The 22,441-nt window shown below is 40.1% G+C and overlaps 1 protein-coding gene across 5 annotated transcripts in view; it reads right to left on the reverse strand.

Moving 5' to 3' along the window:
- The window catches only part of PIEZO2 (piezo type mechanosensitive ion channel component 2), a 224,260-nt gene that overhangs the window by 41,976 nt on the left and 159,843 nt on the right, over positions 1 to 22,441 (reverse strand). For all 5 annotated transcript variants that reach the window (XM_035124931.2, XM_035124936.2, XM_035124937.2 and 2 more), the window contains 14 exons: positions 16,144 to 16,475; positions 14,972 to 15,132; positions 14,052 to 14,228; positions 12,673 to 12,789; positions 12,293 to 12,493; positions 10,865 to 11,069; positions 10,642 to 10,743; positions 9,835 to 10,000; positions 8,070 to 8,313; positions 7,256 to 7,352; positions 5,752 to 5,914; positions 4,790 to 4,879; positions 2,903 to 3,030; positions 638 to 709 (listed from right to left, as the gene is read on the reverse strand). In XM_035124931.2, the coding sequence (XP_034980822.2) occupies positions 638 to 709; positions 2,903 to 3,030; positions 4,790 to 4,879; positions 5,752 to 5,914; positions 7,256 to 7,352; positions 8,070 to 8,313; positions 9,835 to 10,000; positions 10,642 to 10,743; positions 10,865 to 11,069; positions 12,293 to 12,493; positions 12,673 to 12,789; positions 14,052 to 14,228; positions 14,972 to 15,132; positions 16,144 to 16,475 (2,255 nt within the window). The remainder of the gene's footprint in view (positions 1 to 637; positions 710 to 2,902; positions 3,031 to 4,789; positions 4,880 to 5,751; positions 5,915 to 7,255; positions 7,353 to 8,069; positions 8,314 to 9,834; positions 10,001 to 10,641; positions 10,744 to 10,864; positions 11,070 to 12,292; positions 12,494 to 12,672; positions 12,790 to 14,051; positions 14,229 to 14,971; positions 15,133 to 16,143; positions 16,476 to 22,441) is intronic.

The raw sequence follows: 22,441 nt of genomic DNA on the forward strand, positions 1-22,441 counted from the left end.
CATCAAAACTAATTAGAATTAACAGACCATATCCATTCTGAAAAGCTATACCCTTAAAACACATTATTTGCAATGATTTCCTCTGAAGACAAAAGTAATTTGTCTTCAGTAATAATTAATTTCTCTTCAGAAACTTTTGAAAAAAGCATAGGTCTCTACATTTTCATCCTGCCCTTTGTAAAAAGAAATATTTAACTGTATATCTATAGGCACAGTTTACTTGTGACTTGACAGAAATCAATATTCAAAATGCTGGATAGTTGGATAGATAGATACACATAAGCATAGATACACAAACAGATTCTACAGATACACAGATGCATAGATATGCATGCATAGAAACTACCAGTACATATACGGCTGGAAGGGCAAAATGTATTTTAAAGCTGGGTTGAAAGACAGAAAACCATATATATGTTTTGGACATTTTAACTTTGCACTTCAACCAATTCCATTAAAACATATAGCATTTAGCAACACTCAAAACTACTTATCTTGTGTGCCATAGCATTCATATAACTATCAAGTCACAATTATAAAACCATGCATAAAACAAACAGGTCTTGGGAATGCCTTCATTCTGGTCAAGGATATAAGGGTTAAATTCGTGTATTTTAAAAATTATTGAAAAACCTACTAGAAGCATGATCAACCCAAGGCCGCCACCACTGCTTTTTTTTGCCCTTGGCTTTCTCTTTGTCTGCTTCTCCTAAAATGAAATATGTCCAAAAATTAATTTTAGAAAGTGAGAAACACATTACTACTTATATTTTCTCTTTCTAGTAGCTGCACACTTTGTAAGAATTGATCCAATTCTAATAAACTCAAGAAAAACACCACCACAAATCAGGCATTTATTTATTGTTGTTAATTAGCTGATCAATACCACATGGTCAACGTGGATTCAAACTACAAGAAAAAAGATTCCACCTAAACATTAGGAAGAACTTCCTGACAGTAAGAGCTGTTCGACAGTGGAATTTGCTTACAAGGAGTGTGGTGGAGTCTCCTTCTTTGGAGGTCTTTAAGCAGAGGCTTGACAGGCATATGTCAAGAATGCTTTGATGGTGTTTCCTGCTCTGCAGGGGGTTGGACTGGATGGCCCTTGTGGTCTCTTCCAACTCTATGATTCTATGGTCATTTTTATATGCTGTTAAACTAGAATTTTACTTCAAGAAATTCGTGGAAATTAGAAGAAATTCCGGGAATACTAACTTTTTTCCTCCCTACAGAGGCTTTTCACATGCCACATTCAGAAACATGGCTGCCTTTTTTGTTTTTTAAAATAAGAGACACAGTACTTTGTTGTGCAGTGAACCCCCCGCTAAAAATATATATACTGATATAAGATACTTGAATAGATTCCACAGATTTAAGACTTTCTGCAGGGTGTGTGTGTGTGTGTGTGTGTGTGTGTGTGTGTGTGGATCCCGTAAAGGCTTTGAGGAGACACTGTGCAGTATCACTGTGTGAACTCTGGGCAAAGAGAAAAACACACACACTGACAATGGGTTGTATCTAAGTAAGTTCTATTCAGAGTAGAGCCGTTTATAAATTAATGGACCTAAATTAGTCAGGCGCATTGATGTCATTGGTTGGACAATGAGTACAACTAAATTGGATGTAACCCAATTTATTGGAGAGAAATTGTGTCATCTGTGGTTGTGGGGAGTAAATTTAGGGTGTTTTTTTTAAAAAAAACAATCACTATTTGATAGTTACTTAATAGCAAATATGAATTCAAATATAAACCTGCAATGAATTAAATTTTATTGCATATAAACTGAAATATAAGGGTGATTGAAAACAGTAGCAACCATTTTTTTCTGAATTCCAAAAATATAATTCATTCATTTTGAATTTGTTTCTATACTGTACTTTAGTACAGTGGTACCTCTGGTTAAGAACTTAATTTGTTCCAGATGATGGAATTTATGGAACTGGCTGAGATGACCGGACGAATCCGCAACCAGGGAGAAGAAGCGATGGAAGAAGAATGGAAAGATTTTAAATTCTATTTTAAAAAGTATGCTAAAGTAATATTCTAGATTAGAAATTAAGTTGTAAATAAAACTGTGGAATATGTGAAGATGTTATTTAGAGGGGGGGAAAAGAGGTTTTTAAAACGTGATCACTTTGATATAGAATTTGCTATTTGGAAATGTATATAAGAACCACAGGGACGGGAACCCGAGGAGGTCCCAATTTACATTGTGAGGGAGATAAGACATAATGCTTTATATGTTTTTGTTTCTTGTTTTCTTTTTGTATTTGTATTTCTTTTGCTATTTTGCTTTTTTCTTATTGTTTTAAATGTTTTGTCAATCTTTTTTGGAAAACCAATAAAAATATTATATAAAAAAAGAACTTAATTCGTTCTGGAGGTCTGTTCTTAAACTGAAACTGTGCTTAACCTGAAGCACCACTTTAGCTAATGGGGCCTCCTGCTGCCGCCGGAGCACAATTTCTGTTCTCACCCTGAAGCAAAGTTCTTAACCTGACGTACTATTTCTGGGTTAGCAGAGTTTGTAACCTGAAGCGTTTGTAACCCGAGGTACCACTGTACTCTAATCCAAAATCCTGGATTGTCTCACATTTACTTCACTGAAAGGGACAATCATGTGACTGCAGATCTCAGGTTGTTCTTCCACTAAAGTAAATGGGAAGGGTTAGTGAGCAGCATATGTGCCCTAAGACATCAATCGTATGCATAATTTTGGAATAAGTCCCATTGAACACAGTGAGATTTACTTCTGTGTAAGTATGCATAAGATCGGGCTGTGATCAGGCCCCTTCTTTGAATGGTTGGATTGCATATAATAGTTCCCTATACACATTCTTGTTGATATTGCCAAGGTCCAAGCACTTAATACCAACACTGGATATATTGAAGGAATAGTACCATCATCATCTTCTTCTTCAGCAGCAGCCTTTTCAATTGCTTGCCCATCTGAGGTTTCTTGGTTCATGCTCAACACCCTTTCTTTACCCTTTTTATATTTTTGTTGCCTGGCCTTGATACGATCCATTCTGAAACAGCAAATTTTACATTGTCAGAGTCACAGAACAATCTTTGTGCAAATGCAGTGCAAATGCTTTCAAAACCATCACAATGTATTCTTACTGCATTATTCCCCACCCCACTCCTTGTCACAAAGGCTAGTTATATAGAGAGGCTATGTATAAGTGTATACAATGGGGTTGTGTATGCCAGAACTGTTCTTTAAACCATGCCACCTCCCAGTTCTTTATATTGATAATCTGCATATCAACACTACACTAAATTTTATTACGAAAAGAAGAGTGGGGTTGGTCTCCCTAAATGATAAGCAGAACAAAAATACCTTATGCTCGTATGTTCCCTAGACGCTATATATTCATTGCAACAATACACAATTAATTTTTCATTAACTAATTCATTTGTTCTTGTTACTTATCTTAAACAATCCCCCTACACACTGTTTCCCTCTTCTGATCCACTTCTCCTGTGCCACCCACATTTCCAGAGCAAGAGCAAAACCAAAACTAATCTTCCAAAATTCTTTGAAAATCAAGTCCTTGGAATTATGTTTCTTTCCTTATCTTGTATAATTTTCTCAGCTTATGTAATTTACTCTGGACAGCAAAATGGATTTTTAATTGCAGCAAACACACACATTTGCATCACATACGCAAAAGGCATAGTGCCTCTTGTTTATGCTCGTTAGAGATGGGTGAGGCAATGCAGATCAAGTTGACCAGGCCCTTTGTCTTGTCATGGGAGCAATGTGGAATCAATCCTGGAGGAGAGACCAATTCCATGGATCATGCAAGGCCTCCCCCTTCCACTCTAGCTGTCTCCCACCATGTACATCAGCTGGAAGGGGTGAAGTGTTGTGCATCAGTTGGGGTAAGTAAAGTAATGAGCACATAAAAACATCTTTAAGGGCTAAACTATAGCCATATTCAGGCTTTGGATACCAGTAAATGCTGAATCCATGACGGGGTTAGCAAGATGAAGTGGGCTAGTTATGCCCCCTAGACATGGATATGTGCACTGACCACACCCAACACTTCAACATTAGTCTGTATGTTAGTATAGATGTAATTATACAGGGCTCTCTCCACGAGGATTGGAATCATGACCAGGATTCTGTTACCACAGAGGGAACTCCATAAATATACATCTGTGCACCTATATGTGATGTAAAATACAGTAGTTTCTTTCCTGAAGTCAATAACAGTTTTAGGGGAACAGGGAATCTTATCAGGACCAGGACATAAAGACCTACTGTGATCTGAATAGTGATTGGGTTTCCCCCATTACTCCTACATTAAAGAAAAAGAAAAGAGATGAAGTATGTTCAAACCATGCATTTACACAACATAAGTTGGCCCTAAAATGTTAAAGATACTGTCCCAAGTCAGATGCAACATTCCCAGTTTCCAAATCACAGATTAGCAAGCCAGGAATGAGCATTGAGCTTATCAACTTCCTTCCTTGCATTCTTCCTTTGTCTACCGGCTAAATGTGCTTAGTTCTTGAAATGGAGAACTGTGAGTTAGTTTACTAACTAGCAGTTTAAACCACATACAAAGGACATAAATGCCTACCGTGTAAATTTAAAGTACATTTTATAAGATTAATGAAGTGGTACTATACTCTAACCAACTAATCTAGTAGCAAATTCACTAGAGTTAATAGTTAATCCCTCATAAAAGTGAAATGGCATTGCAGGGGGTTGGACTAGATGACCCTTGGGCCTTGTCCTTTCCAACTCTAAGATTCTAAGAAGAAAGAAAGGCGTACTGTCTCTTGAGCTGATCCATTGATTTTTTCTCTTCCTCAATTCTTGCCTTTACAGCTTTCACAATTGTGGCCTGGAAAAGTTCAGCACCTCTGTAAAAAAGAAAACAATCCACCAATTCCCCAAATGTGGGTCAAAACAATGCAACACAAAACATGTATGTTCACTTGTCATAGTTCAGCATGTCGTGCATGAGCTGTAGGGAGCCTCACAGCCATCCCTTCCCCTTTCCTTTTCCTTGCACGCAGCTGGGAGGAAGTGTTTAGAAGCTTTTTGCTTTTGGCTAACTTCAGTTTATCATGTGTCTGAAGTAGCAATCAGAGGTTAACTAACTATAGTTAACTTTTTTACAAAAGCCAACTTCTTATAGCCAAGTGAACTGGAATTAATTTTGAAAAATCAATGGTTTCTGAAAGTGTTTTTTAAAACAACAACAACAACAACAACAACAACAACAACAACAACCAATGACAACAAAACCTAATCATAGTTATTGTTAACTACAATTCTGGATCCACACAACAAGTCGACTTAAAATAGAAGCAAAAGCTTCTGAGCTCCTTCTCTTGGCTACAAGGGAGAAGAGCAAGGGGTGGGGAGCACTCAAGTACAGCTGTACCTTGGAAATCAAACAGAATCTGTTCCAGAAGTCCATTAAACGTCTGAAAGATTCAGAAACCAAATCACGGCTTCTGGTTGGCTGCAGGAGGCTCCTGCAGCCAACCAGAAGCCGCGGAAGCCCTCTCAGACGTTTGGGTTCCAAAAGAACGTTCACAAACCAGAACAATCACTTCTGGGTTTGCGGCGTTCGGGAGCCAAAATGTCTGAGTTCCAGTTATGCATGCACAATGCTTTTCACTGCTTTCTAGTAAGATGCAGGCCAGACAGCTTGCCCCAGAATGTAGCTAGAGTTGCTATATTATATGGATCTGTGTAAAGATTTAAACAAAATGCTTCAGTTTACCTGGATGCCAGAATCTGTGAAGCTTTAATATCTGCAACCACATGAAGGAAGTAGTAACTCATGAAGACTCTTCTTTGCAGCAAGAGAAAGGCAAAGCAAATGCTATCCCAAATTATTCCTGCCTCCCCACTGGGTAGTTTGCAGTCTGGATTTTTATCTAAAGCTGATGAGAGTAAACAAAATTCCTGAATAGTAAGCAGTATTGTATTTATATTCTGCAATAATTGTCTGAAAAGGGTAAAGGGTGCAAAATGGTTAATGAAAAGTTGGGCTCGATTTCTTCCCTTCTCCAGGTTTCCCCAAGTGAGGTGTGGCAGATGGTCATTGGGTAAAAAGTATTTTAGGCTATAGAATGCTCGCTCCAGAGAGGCTAGCCTGGCACTCACTCAGTTTTCAGAACTAAGTAATTACTTTATTAAAAAATGTCCCAGGTCTTTTAAACTCTTAGGGCTGCATTCAATGATAGTCCTAATCAGAGTAGACGCATTGACGTTAAGGAATATGACTAATTTAGCTTCATTATTTCAATGTATCTACTACTTTGAGTAGAACTTAGTTGGATATACAACACTTAATCTTTTCATTCTAAAATTTGTGGAATTTATTTCTTGGAGTAACTGAGTAGCAGTTATAGTGATGTTGTTACCTGTTTAATATTTTATTGTTTTATTAATATTGTAAACCACCTAGAAAACTTTATCATTTATTACGTGTTGCAAAATTTATATGCTACCGAGTAAGTATACTTCACAGAGGTGTGTAGGAAGAAGGGAATTTTCTTCTTAGTGTGCCCCTACATTTTAAACCCTTTAGGTTTCAAAGCATTTGTGGCTAAAACACTTATTTTTCTGCTTTATTCCTCACCAGTTCATGTATACACTGATATTTATGAGGCCAGCAGCCTATGGTGGCTGTAAGACTAACAACTCTAGTTGTACTGAACTGATCAGTATTTTGTGAAAGGAACAACATGCAAAACTAAAAGTGTTATGCAGCAATCAAAACAAGATGCAGAAAAAAAAGAATGACATATAGAATGCCACCTAAGATGCCACAGGAATAATGGGGAATACAGACAGTTGGTGAAACAGGTAGGGAACCCAGAGATCTGACCCTAGCAAACATCACCAACACATATTGGCTTTGGTACCATCTTCTGCTTCATGAGTACTACTATCAAAAATACAATGAACTACAGTATAGCCATCTTATTGTAATTAGAGATCACTATTACCATTGTGCTATCTTTTAAGAAAAAAGTCATTTCCCATCAAATGTTTCTCATTATAGTTTTCAAAAAACTCCAATTCTATCTATTTTAATTTAAGTTGAATTATATCTATGCTTAATTAATGTATTCAGATATTCATTTCTCAGCATCAAAGCAACAAAGGAAAAACAAAATAAATGGCCATTGCTTTTGAAACAATAGCTATTTAAAAGCTATTTAAGTTTCAGTAAGTTTTTAAAATTATTGCAAAGGAATTTAGATGTCTGTACTTACGAATTTTGTAACCCTTAACTGTACAGGCCAGGCTAAATGTCTGAATCACCCAACAACTGTTCTGAATTAATGACTCGATGTAGCCACATGCGCCTATCTGCAATACATAGATGGATATATTAAATCTCAGGATGACAAAACAAAAACAATGTTACAATTAAAGTGAAAGTCCATTGGTCTAGCCCACTGCTAGATTGATCAATGTAAAGTTAAAGAAAGTGCCTCCGCACCACCCCACCACATCCCACTCCACCCCGCTGAAAAGGAGATTGAATGACATTTCCCCAGGGATGGTCTTCCTTGAAAAGTATAAGCACTATGCAATGCATTCTGCTATAACTGCCTTACTAGCGTTTTCCACTGCAATAGTTTACCACTTCTTTTTTCTCTGATATAAAAGATAAAACAAGATTAAAAATAATAATAATCAAACCTCATTCCATGGTCCATTCTACAAGCTTTCCCTTCTCTCTTGTGCATGAAATAGTGCCCATCGAAGGCACATACAATGCATAGCTGACCTCTACTATCTTGTATGGTAAATATCTGGGAGCAAGTGGGATCCTTGCAACAAAATGCTGCAGTGCATTAACAGCCCCTAATAAGAGCTCTTCTGTTCTGGCTGTGGCAAATAAGAACAGTGTTTACAGCAGCATTTAAAACAATATCTAAATACTGAATACATTTCTTTGATTTGATTTTTATTTTATTTTTTTACATTTCTCCCGCTGAAACCACAAAGGGCTAGAAAAACAGTGCCTCCAATCCAGAGGTAAATATTAATAGGCTTTGGACTTAATAATGAGACACTTACCGACAATATGTTTTTCATTGTAATCACAAAGACATTATATGCTATCAGCCAATCCCAATACCGAAGAATGCTTCTGATAGGCTTGAGTAGCAAATCTCCTCCAAAGAGCAGGAAATAGAAACAAGCTACCAAGTAGCCCATACAAAATATACTGATCCGAGTGGTTCCTGTTATGAAGATGATGGTTAGGACAAACCAGAAGAGGTAACTGAATGTTATCACTTTACCCATATCTAGGTAAGATCTGCAACAAGAGAATACAGGAGTGGAAAATGTTAAGCATCTATTTGTTCCGCTCATAGGGTTTGTGTGTGTGTGTGTGTGTGTGTGTGTGTGTGTGTGTGAGAGAGAGAGAGAGAGAGAGAGAGAGTTGTTGTTGTCAACTATTTGGCATGCCTTTCATTTTGCTTAAATGACTACCTGTGTGAGAAATTAGGCATCATACTATGGTGGCAAATCTTGATTGGCTTGGATCCTAACTGCCCATTGCCCAAAGTCTGCTCACAGGATGCTCCCACTGGAGGAAAGTGCGGGGACAAGGAGAGGTTTTGTTTTTTTGTTTTTTTGCCACTGCAGCCCCATCCTCCCTAAAAATCAGGAACAGCATGGGAGGTGGTGCTAGACTGCAGAAGGAAGGGAAATCAATGAAAATTGCCTGCCTCACTTTCTTTCACCAGCTGAAGCCTCCCCTAGATCAGAGTCCTTTCTCCAAGCAAAAGGAGCCCTCCTATTTGTGGAAGGACAACAAAGTATTTATTTCACAAGATCTATATACTGCTTGACTGCAATAAAACCTCAAAAGTACTCAAGTCACTGTCTTCTTTACGGAAACATAGGAAGCTGCCTTATACTGAGGCAGATTAATTGGTTCACTTAACTCAGTGTTGTCTACATTGACAGGCTGAAGCTCTCTAGGGTTGCAAATGGACGGTATTCCCAGCCCTACTTAGAGATGCTTGGGAACAGAATCTGGGACCTTCTGCATACTCTACTACTGAGCTATAGCCCTTTTAAAGCTTTCCATGGAAAACACAACTCTTTTCCTTTTATCATAACTTATTAAAGCTTATTAGTAAAAAATGGTAAGTCTTTCCATGAGCATCATTCTAATCAATGTGTTTCTGCACAGCTTTTATTTTGCAGCCAAGTGGCAACAGAATAAACATATACCTTATACGAGTTCCCAAATGGCATAGTATAATTTATCAATAAACTGATGACTCAGTGACACTAATGCAGGAACTCTGGCTCTTGTCATTTCCTCTGGTTTCTTCCTCTATGAGAAGATCATGTGTACTATACACTATCTAGTTTTGTTTAGAAAGCAACAAAATCAAAATGCAAACAATCCCATACAATAGGCTTGTCATTCATACATAATGTGTTTGTGTGTGCTTCTCTCCAACGACCTATAAACTTAATATATTCATTTCTCCTTCGAGATATAATGCAACACTGTGTGACCTGCTTCTATTCCTCGATTGCAACAGCACCAGCTAATGTACGGTGCAAATTTTCCACTGCTTATGCTGATCTACATGGCTGTTGCAATGTACACCAACTTTTTATCTTGGGTAATAATGATATGAGAAAACATATTACATGTCTGATTCCATCAGTGTTGCTCTGCAATTTTGAACAGCATAATTCAGTAGCCATAAAAAGAAAAGAGCACCTGTTGTCTAAATGTCTGGGAAGAGGACAAATGAACCAGATCTTTAGAAAGTTGTATGACCTTTAGAAATATTTAAGATCCAGTCCTTACCGACAATGGATGAAATCAGGGACAGGGTTGTGTTGGCTAAATGATGCTGCCTCAAGGTTCATGCAAATTTCCACATTGTCTCCAGCCATGATACGTACAGCAGCCTTGTTCTCATCTTCAAATGTTTGCCTTTGTAAGGATGCACATAGCAGCAACATGAAATCATCTGGCAGGAATTAGACACTCAAATTAAAATGCAAGCCAATAACTTTGGTTAGACATACCCTTATCAATTTTTAAAAAACCTATGATAACAAAGATAAGGACTACAAACAACTAATTAAATAGGGCAGCAGCACACACATGCACATAAACACACACAGGTAGGGAAACCATTAAAATACGAGCCATGTAGACCTATGTGGGGTGCATGCTCTCCAACTTTCGACTACTGAATTCAGGTTCCACACAGGTGTTGTTAATTCAATGGATCCCCCCCCCTCCAACTCTTTAGCAGGGTTCCCAGGAAAGGGTTTTTCCTATCTAAGGGTTTAGGAGGTGGTGAGTGGTCGTGGGAGAGGCCAGGCTATACTTCAGGGTCCAGTGCCTGAATTTTAGAGGTGGGTGAACACCATAAGCCGTGGACTAATCTGGAAATGAGCAGGTGTGCTTCTCAAAGACTCAAAACTGGTTCAGATTCAAAGCCAATCTGAGAGACTTGGAAAATGCAGAACGACCAAGTTTAGCAATAAGATACTGTTATCCATTTGTATGCGCCATTGTGCTTCAGAACGTTAATTTCAACATGTGCTACAAGAAATGAGACTAGAGGACAAGCTACTATTAGGAATGCACTAGAATACTTACAGACAAGAAAGACTGGATTGGGTTCCTTAATAAAATCTGGAAAGTATAGCCATTTGATGATATTAGAGTTGAAGTTGGCATTAGGATGTCTCCATGGATAATCTATGAAGGTAGAAGGAAGAACAATTACAGGAAGTAATTAATATCACCATGGCTATTTTTCAATGGTTACTGTGAAAATAAAAGATAATTGCAATCAGCGGAAAGCAAGAAGTACCCTTACCTATACAAGGAGAAGGTGGGATGCCAATACAAATAAAGTACTGGAATGTAATGATGCATGATAGAAAACAGCAGTACTTTGGCCAGATCTCTGCAATGGCTTTTCTTCTGCGTCGATATAACACAGCAATTAACGCAAAGGCATGAACCATAGCATAGAAATCCATTCGTTGACCAATGACATTTACTGACAAGAGGAAACAGCTCTATGACAAGGAAAAGAAAATCAGAATTTACATCCTCTTAGATAGCCCATGACTAACAGATATATTGCTTCACTCTTAGAAAATTGAAGTCTCTTACTTTGTGAGCTTCTGTTCACTAGGGATCCTGGAGGGCAGGGCAGACTATTTGGTTGACACCTCCTACAGAAACAGTCAGAGGTGCCCCATGAACATTCAACAGCAGGAATAGCTGCTCCCTGACCATACCATAGCTGTCAAGTTTTCCTTTTTCTTGCGAGGAAGCCTATTCAGCATAAGGGAATTTCCCTTAAAAAAAGGGAGAACTTGACAGCTATGTCCCTGACTCCCAGACCAGTCTAGTAGACATATAAATCTGGATGACAAAACAAGCCTCAACTCTGAGTCAGGGGACAGCTGCTCCTCCAGTTGAAAGTTCTAGGCTCTGCTTCAACGTTTGTGTAAGAGGCGCCAACCCAGCTGTCTGCAACGTCCTCCATGGCTGAAAATCAATGTAACACTTTGCTTACTGGCATATAACAGGTTCTCTCTCAATCAGTATTTCATACTTAGCTTACCAGTAGTGAGTACTTCCGAGTAGCCAATGTGGTGCCGTTCGGATGTTGCTCATCATGCCTGACCATTGGCCAGGCTGGTTAGAACTAATGGGAGATGCAATCCAACAACATCCGAGGGCACCACATTGGCCATCTCTGGATTACTTTGATAGCTCAGTTGGTTAGAGTGTGGCGCTGATAACGCCACAGTCACAGTTTTGATCCCCGTAAGGGACAGCTGCATATTCTTGCATTGAAGGGAGTTGATGATCCTCAGGGTCCCTTCTAATTATGATTCTATGATTCTAATATATAATTGGATAAAAGTTCCTCTTCTTGCAAAAAGAAGTTATCATAGTGTCACTGATAAATGTTTGGAGTCTACACTCTGTAGCAGCCTTTCTCAGCCTTGGGTCCTCAGATGTTGTTGAACTACAGCTTCCATCATTCCCAGCTACTAGGACCAATGTTCAAGGATGATGGGGGTTGTAGAATTGTATAGGCCTTTAACTGTATAGACCTTTAAAATACAAAGATATTATTTTGTAGAGTAGGGCATTAATCCCCAAATAGAGAAACAAGTAATCCTTAAATATATAATTCCCTAAAACAGATAAATAAGTAATAAATAATATCAAGTTGGAATCACCATAGGAAATCTTGTTTTAAACATGCTGGCACTAAATTTACCTCTAAACCAAACTTATAGAAGAAGTAGTTGACAAAGTACTTAAGACAGCTAAGTACTCCATCATCTAAATGTAATCTGGTAATATCATGAAAAATTGTTTTCGTCTCAGGAGCTGTGAGATTGTTTCGACATCTGTAGTATTCCTGATGCCGGTAAATGGTTACTTCAAAGGCCAGAATTGCCAACATCAGCAGGTTATTCTGCAAGAGAAGGAAACCATATGAGCTACAAAGAATCAGCCAATATTATTTTGAAAGCAAGCATACTGCAACTTGCAATATGCTCCCTAAAAATATTGACATCTCAGTGACTGTACTGTCTGAAAATAATTTATTGAGAGTGAAAATAAATTCAACAGAGAACAAGTAATAATAATTACCCTCAAATATACAAGAAGTGGATAAGACTTTCTCAATCCAACCCACTCAGTTGGATCAATGGGCTTTCTGTAAAGTAGTGATTCATTTATGTCTTCTAGAGGCTTAGTTGTATTAGGCTAAAATGAAAAAAGAGAGATAAATTTTAGTTTGACTTTTTCAAGGTGGATGCTTTGATTGAACAGAGCCAGGGTCAGATCTACTATGAAACTACTATGAAGCTTTAGTTTCAGGGCCCTAATCCAAAAGGAGCCCCAGAAGCAACTTTAGTCCACATTCAGGGCCGGCTCTAGGCCCCTCCCGGTGGCGCAGGGCGCCAGGCCACCAGGGGTGCCGCTGCGCCCGCTAAGAGGCGTGGCTGAGGCTGCCGCAGGCACGCCTCCGCTGTTCAGCGACTTCAGGCGGCTCTCCGGAGGTGTGCGGGCCTGGGGCCGCCTCTGGCACACGCAGGGGCATCGCAACAGGGGGCGGGCAGCGCCCCCTGACCCAGGGCTGGCCCTACGGCAGGCTGGGTGACGCAGTGCAGCTGTGCCCACCCCCCTGTCCGCGGCGCCCGCCTGCCTCGCTGGCAAATGGGGTGGGGGGGACGCCAGAGGGATCCGGTGCACCACGGCGCCAGGGCGCCGGGCATGCTTAAGACGGCCCTGTCCACATTGCTGAAAAGGTTCAGATCTAGTAGACCCAACTTGAGTCACATGACACAAATCATTCTATGATGCAGCATGCATGTATATAACATTCCCATAATTTTCATCTCCTTCTCAATAACTTGAAAACTATAAGGCATAGGAATTTTTTTATTCAAACCAGTGATAATCCAGGGCAGCAATTTTATTCAAAATATGAGATGTAGTAGTTAATTTTTTAAAAATAAAATTGTAGTGATATGTCATGGAACGACTCCACTGAGGAAGGTAACAGTGGTTATCCAGACCTCTTTGCTGGCTGTGAATGGCCCCCAAAATGTAAGTTTGCCACTGAACAGGGCTGAACAACACAGGCACCTGAGAAAGGCTTCATCATAGACTTTATAAAGCCCCATTAAGGCACCTACCACTAATAGCTGAAACTGAAAAGAAGCAGACAATGAAGTGGCTCCATCAGTGCTAGGAGAGGTTCAACTGGGGCCTCTCCATGCTACAGGAAGCACCAGTGTCATCAAATATACATACAGCGAACAAATTGAATACTTGGCAGGACATGTGATTCAGAAATTCACTGAGATATTTCCTGATGGGGGGCAGGGATAACTTGACTAATTTCTCACGTGAGAGAGGGCCTGTCTCCATTCTTGTTGATCCACAATATCCACAAATTGCTAAATTATTTATTTAAAACAACTCTATTTTACTTTTTAAAATATTAGATAGCTACTACTTGCCATTGTACAGTTGACAGAAAACATTTCAGGGTTAATAGTTCCAAGCTGATACAACATTTTGCAGATGATAATTACACAGGTCCAAACAGTGCAGACACTGGATGCCAGTGGGCGGAACTGAGAATATGGCAAAGCAAAAGCCCAGGCAATCACAAACACATAGTTAAGGAGGGAAACCTGTAAGCACAAAATGAGAAAATATATTAATTACTTGACAACATTTTGAAAGGTTTTATTACTCTGAGAAGGAACATTGTGAGAAGGAATTCAAAGCATAAGGAAGCAGCAAAAGAGAGAGCATTGAAACATTCAAGATAGCAGGAGTAGTCTTGGAAGAATGAAGAATTATAGGCTGGGGCTTAATGTGAAACAATAGCATAAAGATAATGATGAGAAAGGGTGTGGAGAGCTTTCTGAAGTAAGGACAAGCTACTTGTGCTAGATGTTGAAGGGAATATTCTATGTGATCAGTGGAATTTGGGGGGGAAAGCTGAACGTTGCTAAGATGCAAGAAAGGAAAGCAAGGGAAAAGGTGCAGTAGTCAAAGGGTGGCTATGGCAAGAGCACAAGACCAAGATGATTAGGAGAAGGGGTGGATTTCTGCAATAGTATATTAAAGTAGTTAAGCAATTTGGGTAGCTTGGTTTACTGAATCTGATAGAGCTGGAACAAACTGAATTTCAATTGCATGCAAAACTTCAAAATATCAAATATAGTTTAGAAGTTTACATTTTGAAGTTTGAATGTTTCATGTGTACCTTTTAGGGACAAGCCTAGTGTTTTATATCACTTAGTGGACAGGAGGAATACACATTTAATAAACCAACCAAGCCAACATTTCAGAAATTCAAAAACATCCTTGTTTTTGAATTCAGTTGATACTGAAAGAGAAACTGATGACACATCCATTATTTACTTGCCTCTTTGACTGTGACCCAGATAATATATGATGAGACAATTTTGATAATGTGCAGTTCCAAAAGCCACCACACAAAAACTTGCAGTTTATGAAAGCATTCGAGAAATTTCAAGAAAAGTACGGTGAGGCGATCAATTACCAAATGCCATTTGTTTCTTAAATCTGCAAAGACAAGTCAAACATAATGATGAAACTTATTTTTGGATTTGTGAACAGGGCTACTTTTATCTTCTGTTTGAAATATGAAGGGGGAGGCAATTTTCCCCTCTAAATATAACTTTTCTTCCCCAGAATAAAACAATATTAAAACCAGCTATAATTCTTAATTAAGAGAAAATGTGATTGTGATTCATTTGAAATCATTCATAGATCCCCAAAGTGTCAATTTTTCCTGCCAAATGTGTTTATTCCTAATTGTATTTCAGCAGGGATGTCCAACATGTCGATCACGATCTACTGGTCGATACCTGCAATGTTTTTGTAGATTGTGGACAATCGCTGCCCCCCTTCCAGCCCTCTCCCTGTGTTGGCGTCTATTGTTGCAGAAGGGAAGCAGGAGCTTAGAAACGGAGGCTGTTATATGGCCAGCGATCGTAAGGTTAGTGGCTGCTTCTGTTCCTCCCCCTCCCTAAAAAAAGGTCAACAACTTTGGCCTCAACCCCTAAAAAAACGGTCATTTCCCCACGGTCAACAACTTTGGCCTGAACCCCTAAAAAACAGGGGTAGATCACTGCCAGATTTTAATTTTGAAAGTAGATCGCAGTCTCTTGGTAGTTGGCCACCCCTGTATTACAGAATGCAATTGACATTCCTCAGAAACAGAATTCCAGAGCATAAGACAAGAAGTAGGTTTGAAGAGTTGCCATTCACTCCTGCAATGAAAAAGGCACTAGCAACCAAAGTATATTGAGCCAAGTTTCAACTTAATCATGTTGGGATAACCTTTGAGTCCTTACGGGTCTCTAATGTTGTTTTGTCTCCGTCTCAAGGTTTTTAAAAAGACTTTTTGAGCACATGTAAACGTCAGGGTGAACCCAAGTCTGCTTATTCCCCCCCTCTCCCCATTTGTATAGAAATAGAGGGAATGATTTACAGTACATGTATCCCAGATGAATCACCTTCAATCAATAGTAAAACAAAATAGACCAAGGTGAGACTCTCTCCACAGACTACCTGATATATCTTCTGTCTCCGATTCATCATCATCTTCTTCTTCTTCCTCCTCCTCCTCTTCTTTTTCATGCCCTTCTTCCTCATCTCTTTTCTCCCTCCTTTCCATTATGCGTTGTTCCGGTTCTTGGAACATGTTTTCCTGCTCTTGGAACATTTTTTCCGGCCCTTGTAAAATGTTTTCTTGCCCTTGTAAAACATTTTCCTGCTCATTTTTCCCCTGCTCTTGTAACACATTTTCCTGCTCTCGTAAAATGTTCTCCTGTTCCTTTCCAAAATTGGCATTTAAATTCATCATTGTGATATCAGGAAGGCTTCCATCTTGATGAACCAGCCTATTGGTAGATAAAGTAGGCATGTCAACAAACCAAGCAGTTGCAATACAAGAAACAATCTTCTGATTTCATACAGCAAAACAAACAAGGAGCGCACGAATAAATGGGTCAAACACTGCTTAGGAAACTCCACATGGTATCATACCATAGAAGCAATTATCTGTCACTTTGATGCTAATTATTTGCTTTAGTAATTAGTGATATTGCCACCTAAACTTGACATTTCCCCCGCAGAGGAAAAAATGGTCAAAGTTTAAGATGTAGAAGCATGAAATGACATGTTTTAACAGCAAGCATTTCATGACTTCACATGGGGACTTACTCATTTTGGCGGATTGGTAATTTTTTCTTGATGCTGCTCAAAGTAATTGAAACAGAAAGAAAAAAGGAAATGAGAACACAGGAGTTACAGAAGAAGGTCAGAGATAAAGATATCATGCTATATAACTCACTAGCATTCTCTTAATCCATCTGTGTCAGCCTTCAGATGCCAGGAGCATGCCATCCTGGCATTAAAAGAGTGCTTCTAACAAGATGGAAAGCGCTTACTACATTTTCAAAGAACCTTTTCATTAACCATTCTTACATTATGCAAGCGAATTCTTTCACATAAGTTACACTAGTCCGACTCGAAATATATTTACATATTTGTAAAAAACAAAAGCTAATGTGTTAAGATTCACATGGCAAAATCTTCTATTTGCAAGTAAGCAAGTCTGTTTATTCAGTTCAAAATTCAGGTAGCATATAATCTTGAACCAGCTCTTCATATCGTCTCAGCTACACTTTCAATAATTCTATGGTTAAAAATCAATATAAAGAGTCGAAAACAGGAAACACCAATTGAATGAATCAAGACATTAAATTAATCTCTATTTATTCAGCTTGTCAAGGTACATAAGATCATACAATGTATTCAGAATTTTAGTAATCATTCTCATAAAAGTAATTTTCTATGACAACTATTTTCAAGAGATTAAAAAAAAACCCTGCTAAATATTATTCAATGTGCCCCAGAGACCTTGGGAACGACTCCCAAGGGTTCCTGGCTCAAAGGATGGGCCAGAAAGGTACTGAAAACACCATTGCTCAGGTTTCCCATAGACAAAACTGTGCATGAGTCTTCAGTTCTTAATGTTGAGCCATTTGTTGCTGCTGCCTGCCTTTCCTCCCATTGGACCTCCCTTCTCTGTAAGAATGGTAGGGCCAGTAATGAAAAGACTGTCTGAAGGCAGAGAATGGGGTGCCATAGAAAGCCTATTATGAGCTGGGCCAGAATGTCATGAGTAGCTCATAATGGCTTGGTGACTTCTTTCCCCAATTCTCCTAATTCCAAAAGTTGGCACTGTCAATATTCTAAAGGTCACACTTTGATCTTAAGCATGTTACACAAAAGCAATTGAATGATTTCTGTGCCACTTACTGCCACATGTGCTCAGGATCCTAGAGAACAGCATGCTAACTACACTGCCTACTTAAGCAAATATTATGTAAATATCTTAATTTCAGGGCAACAGGAACACACACACACACACAGGGCCGGCTCTAGGGGTAGGCTGGGTGGCGCAGGGCGCCGGGTCGGCAGGGGGGCGCTGCACGGCAAAGCCGCGTGGAAACCACGCTGCGCCCGCCCACCAGCCGCAGGAAGAAAGGGGGCGGGGCGGGGGCACCGGAGCGATCCGCGCACCACGGCGCCCGGGCGCCTGACCCGCTTAAGACTACCCTGCACACACACAAGAAAGGGTTGTAATTACTGAGCAAAAGCTGTTGCACTGATCTAGCAAGATGTAAAACACAAGTGCTAGTGACCTGGATTTATAGAGAGCACTGTTGCCCAGACTACCAATAGTGGCTTGGACACTGACCCAGGAAGATAAGGGGTTTGCTGAGTCAGTAGGACCACTCACAGAATCGCCAGATCTGGGCCCCAACACTGAGCTAGAGCCCAGCAACCAAGGAACAACAGAATCAGAGACACACCAAATCTCCTGAGCTAGGAACTTCAGAGATTGCAGCACACTGATGAAGCAGCATCCTTGCCCCTAAAGACCTCATATGTCCCATCCACCACCACCACTGGCAGTTTGCTTTGTATGAAATGATTGAGAAACAACAGAGTGCTAGGCTCCAAGGCAAAACTTCCACCACATTAACAGTATCCAACAAGGAGGTAGACCTAAGTAAATTTAGTGAAATACAAATAATTTAAGGGACTGTTTTATGTAACTTGCTTACTGTCTAAAGTGTGGAATGCACTATTTTCTTTTGGAGCTTGTTAGGAGAGACTAGTGCTGCGCCACTACCTATCCCCCACCTTCTCAAAACCTTTCTTACCCTGTCTCATTCTCAGAGTCCTTTAAAATGTCTTTATAATTTTGTTGGCTGTGGGATTGAGCTTACCTTATCCTTGTGAGGTATCCGAGAGTGGTGTGTGTAATTTCCTTTCCATTAAACACTTCTCCAGTTCTCTGGAGCATCCCTGGCTGCCTGCGTTTCCTGATCTGAAAAGGCACCGTGGGAGGAGTTACCTTACAACACCTTCCCCTGAGCTTAAACTAAAGTGCGGGAAGCCGGGAAGGTTGGCTACCAAGTGCCCCTGGATTGGTGTGCTCACTGCCTTTGTTTTTAAGAGATGTCATTTTGACGATTAAACAAAAAACTACATCAAGCAAACACACATGCCATTTAAAAATCAGCAATAAACAACTGTTAGGAGCACTGTCAACAGCCCGCTCAGCTTCCCACACTTACAGGAAAGCCCTGTTGAGGACATCATGGCGTTTTTAAAGGAAACACAGGCACTTGGAAAAGCTGCAACCTGCCAGGGAGATGCATTGTAGAAAGAAAGGACACTCTCATAATCCCTTGGCCATCTCAAAATTAAGGTAAGCAAAAACCCAGAACCAACCCGTGAGCATTTCACCAAACCTCTCTCCTCTCTTGCCCTAGCTACATAATTTTTAAATGCCATTTATTTTCTCATTAATTGATGGTGGACAGTTTTTTTAAAAAAAAACAACTACTGGAGAAATTTTCAGTACTGCATTAGGTGAAGTCCACCCATCTTAATTCAAAATGAACTAGGTCTTTCCAAATCTTTCTCAAGAATTCTTAATAAAATCCTGGATTCCCCCCCCCCAAAAAAATCTCCCCAAAGTTTGGAAAACCCAACCTGGAAAATCTTCTTCACTGCCACTCATTTACTAGTTTCCCTCCTACCCCTTTTCCTAAAGTCAAAAGTTGTGGGGTGGGGTGGTAGAGAAGAGACAGCAGCTGTATTTCCAAAAACCAAACCAAAACAAGGAATCTTCCCTCCTACAATAAATGATTCTGGAAATCCTTGACCCCCTCCACTGTCGACAGGAAGTCTGTGAACTGCAGTTTCTTAATCACAGAAAATAAGCCAGGAGACTTATAAAGTATTATATTTCCCAGAGTCAGCAAACCAGACTCAAGCATGCTTAGATGTAAGTACACACCATGTAGAGTGAGGAACTGTTTAAAAGATGCTGCCTTTGGTTCAGTGTGTGTGTGTGTGTGTGTGTGTGTGTGTGTGTGTGTGTGTGTGTGAACATACACATATGGGAATGGGGGAAAGGAGAAACTGGCATATGAAAATGCTGGTACCAAGTACAAATTCAGAGGAAGTCAGGTTCAGTTCATAAGAGATTTTACACTTGATATTTCATGATAACTGTCCCCTTCCACAATTCTTCAGTATTCCTAGGGTAAGCTTATCATAATGGTGTTGCTTTGATGCACTCTTGTAGCCAAGATATAACATCATTTTCTCTTGAATGCAACACATAAAATATTTGAGGGAGAGTAAAGATGGTTTAAGAAAGCAGATGTTTAAAGAACTCCTATTTGGTTTTCTATCCTTGCATTTGTAATTTTATATATATGAGTTGTAACAGAGTTCTGAAGTATTAATAATTCACAATTATATGTCTTTCCCTTAGAAGTCCAAGCTTCTCTTTCTTCTATCTCTGACCAATGATCATGACGAGAGATGTTAAGCATACAGGCTGATAAAGAGTAAAAAATGCCCCCCCAAATGCTTCTCCTCTAAAGGGGAGGAGGTTTGCTAACTTTTCAGTCATGTTGAATTCCACTTTGGAGGGTCCCTAATATTCAGTGGTGGAGCTTCATACTCTTGCACTGGGGGGCGGAGAGCAGGCAGAGGAGGGGCTGGCATGCGTCCTGGAGGTGTGGCACACCGCCTGTGGGGGCGTTGCACCCAGCAAGGGTGGGGTAGCACCTGCGATGGCACTCCACCAGGATCGTGCTGCCGGGGGTGGTGCGCTCCCCCCGCACTCCTCTTCCTCCGCTACTGCTAACATTCAGGGCAGTGGGAGGGGGGGCCATGGATTAGAGGTATTGCAATGGGAAGGAGGCATATAACTAAGCAAGGTAATTGGCAGACAAATAAGTTTCAGCAAATCTGTACAATTACTATGCAAATTACAGAAGGGAAAAAAACCTCCATCTGTTCTATATATGAGCCAAAATCATTAGCAATAAAAAATGCTGTCCTAAAGTAGCTGTCAACATATGTTCAACTATTTTCAGGTTTTTCAATTCATGTCTGATTATGACATGGATATTAAAAGTATTTTATTCCAATATGAGCATCAGCCCATCATATTGTGCTCTATTGTTATACTGATATACATGCCAACATCAGAACCAATGTCACTTTTATTTAGAAGAGACTTGCATCCATAACCAGCAGGTTTTTTCAGGTTCCTGAGATGCCACTGTATACAAAGGAACACCACTTCCTAACTCTCATACCCACACAGGCCTGCTGTGACAAATTTACAAGGCACTTTGAAGATAAAGTCACTCGCTTTTGCTCCAATCTTTAAACCTCAGTTGTCTGATGAGATGTCTAGCACACCATCATGTCATATTGTTTGGGATCCATTATTATCATTGGGGCTTCGAGGTGTGGAGAAGACACATGCAGGAATGCAACCAACTATCTGTTTTTTAGAACCTTGCCTACTGTTGCTTCCAAACGTTAGCTAGAGGGGGGTGACTGGAGATTACAGCTTGTGCATAATGCACCTGCTGGATCACTGGCCAATGGACATGGGCAGTCATATAACACCTCAAGGTCCATTTCCCGAATTACCCCAAACAGGAACCATTCAGCGTTAAACAAATTCCTAGATGCCCATACCAAACCTGATACTTCTCATTGCTTCTTCACAGTGTATTAGGACAACTTAAAGCACTATGCTATTACTTTTAACAGTTATGGATCCCCCCAAAGAATTATAAGAGCTGTAGTTTGTTAAGGATGCTGAGAGTTATTAGGTTGCCTCTATTCTTCTCCCAGAGCTACAATTTCCAGAGCTGGCTGGGAAGAAGGATTGTTAAACTACTCTGGAAATTGTAGTCTTTGATAAAAGATGAGCCACTGAGCCTAGGGCTTGCTGATCAGAAGGTCGGCGGTTCGAATCCCTGTGACGGGGTGAGCTCCCGTTGCTTGGTCCCAGCTCCTGCCAACCTAGCAGTTCGAAAGCACGTCAAAGTGCAAGTAGATAAATAGGGACCGCTACAGCGGGAAGGTAAACGGCGTTTCCATGTGCTGCTCTGGTTTGCCAGAAGCGGCTTTGTCATACTGGCCACATGACCTGGAAGCTATACGCCGGCTCCCTCGGCCAATAATGCGAGATGAGCGCGCAACCCCAGAGTCGGTCACAACTGGACCTAATGGTCAGGGGTCCCTTTACCTTTATTCTTCTCCCAGAGCTACAATTTCCAGAGCTGGCTGGGAAGAAGGATGGTTAAAGTACTCTGGAAATTGTAGTCTTTGATAAAAGATGAGTGTCTCATTTAATGTCTTGCTATCATTTACTGCTGCTGTAGCTTTCAAATCTACTTGTCCACCTCTTTACTTGTCCACCTCTTTCGTGTGTGGACAAGTGGAGGTGAATGGTGGGTGGCAGTAGCAC

This window comes from Zootoca vivipara, chromosome 8 (genome assembly GCF_963506605.1).
Source record: "Zootoca vivipara chromosome 8, rZooViv1.1, whole genome shotgun sequence".
Classification (NCBI taxonomy): Eukaryota; Metazoa; Chordata; class Lepidosauria; order Squamata; family Lacertidae; genus Zootoca; species Zootoca vivipara.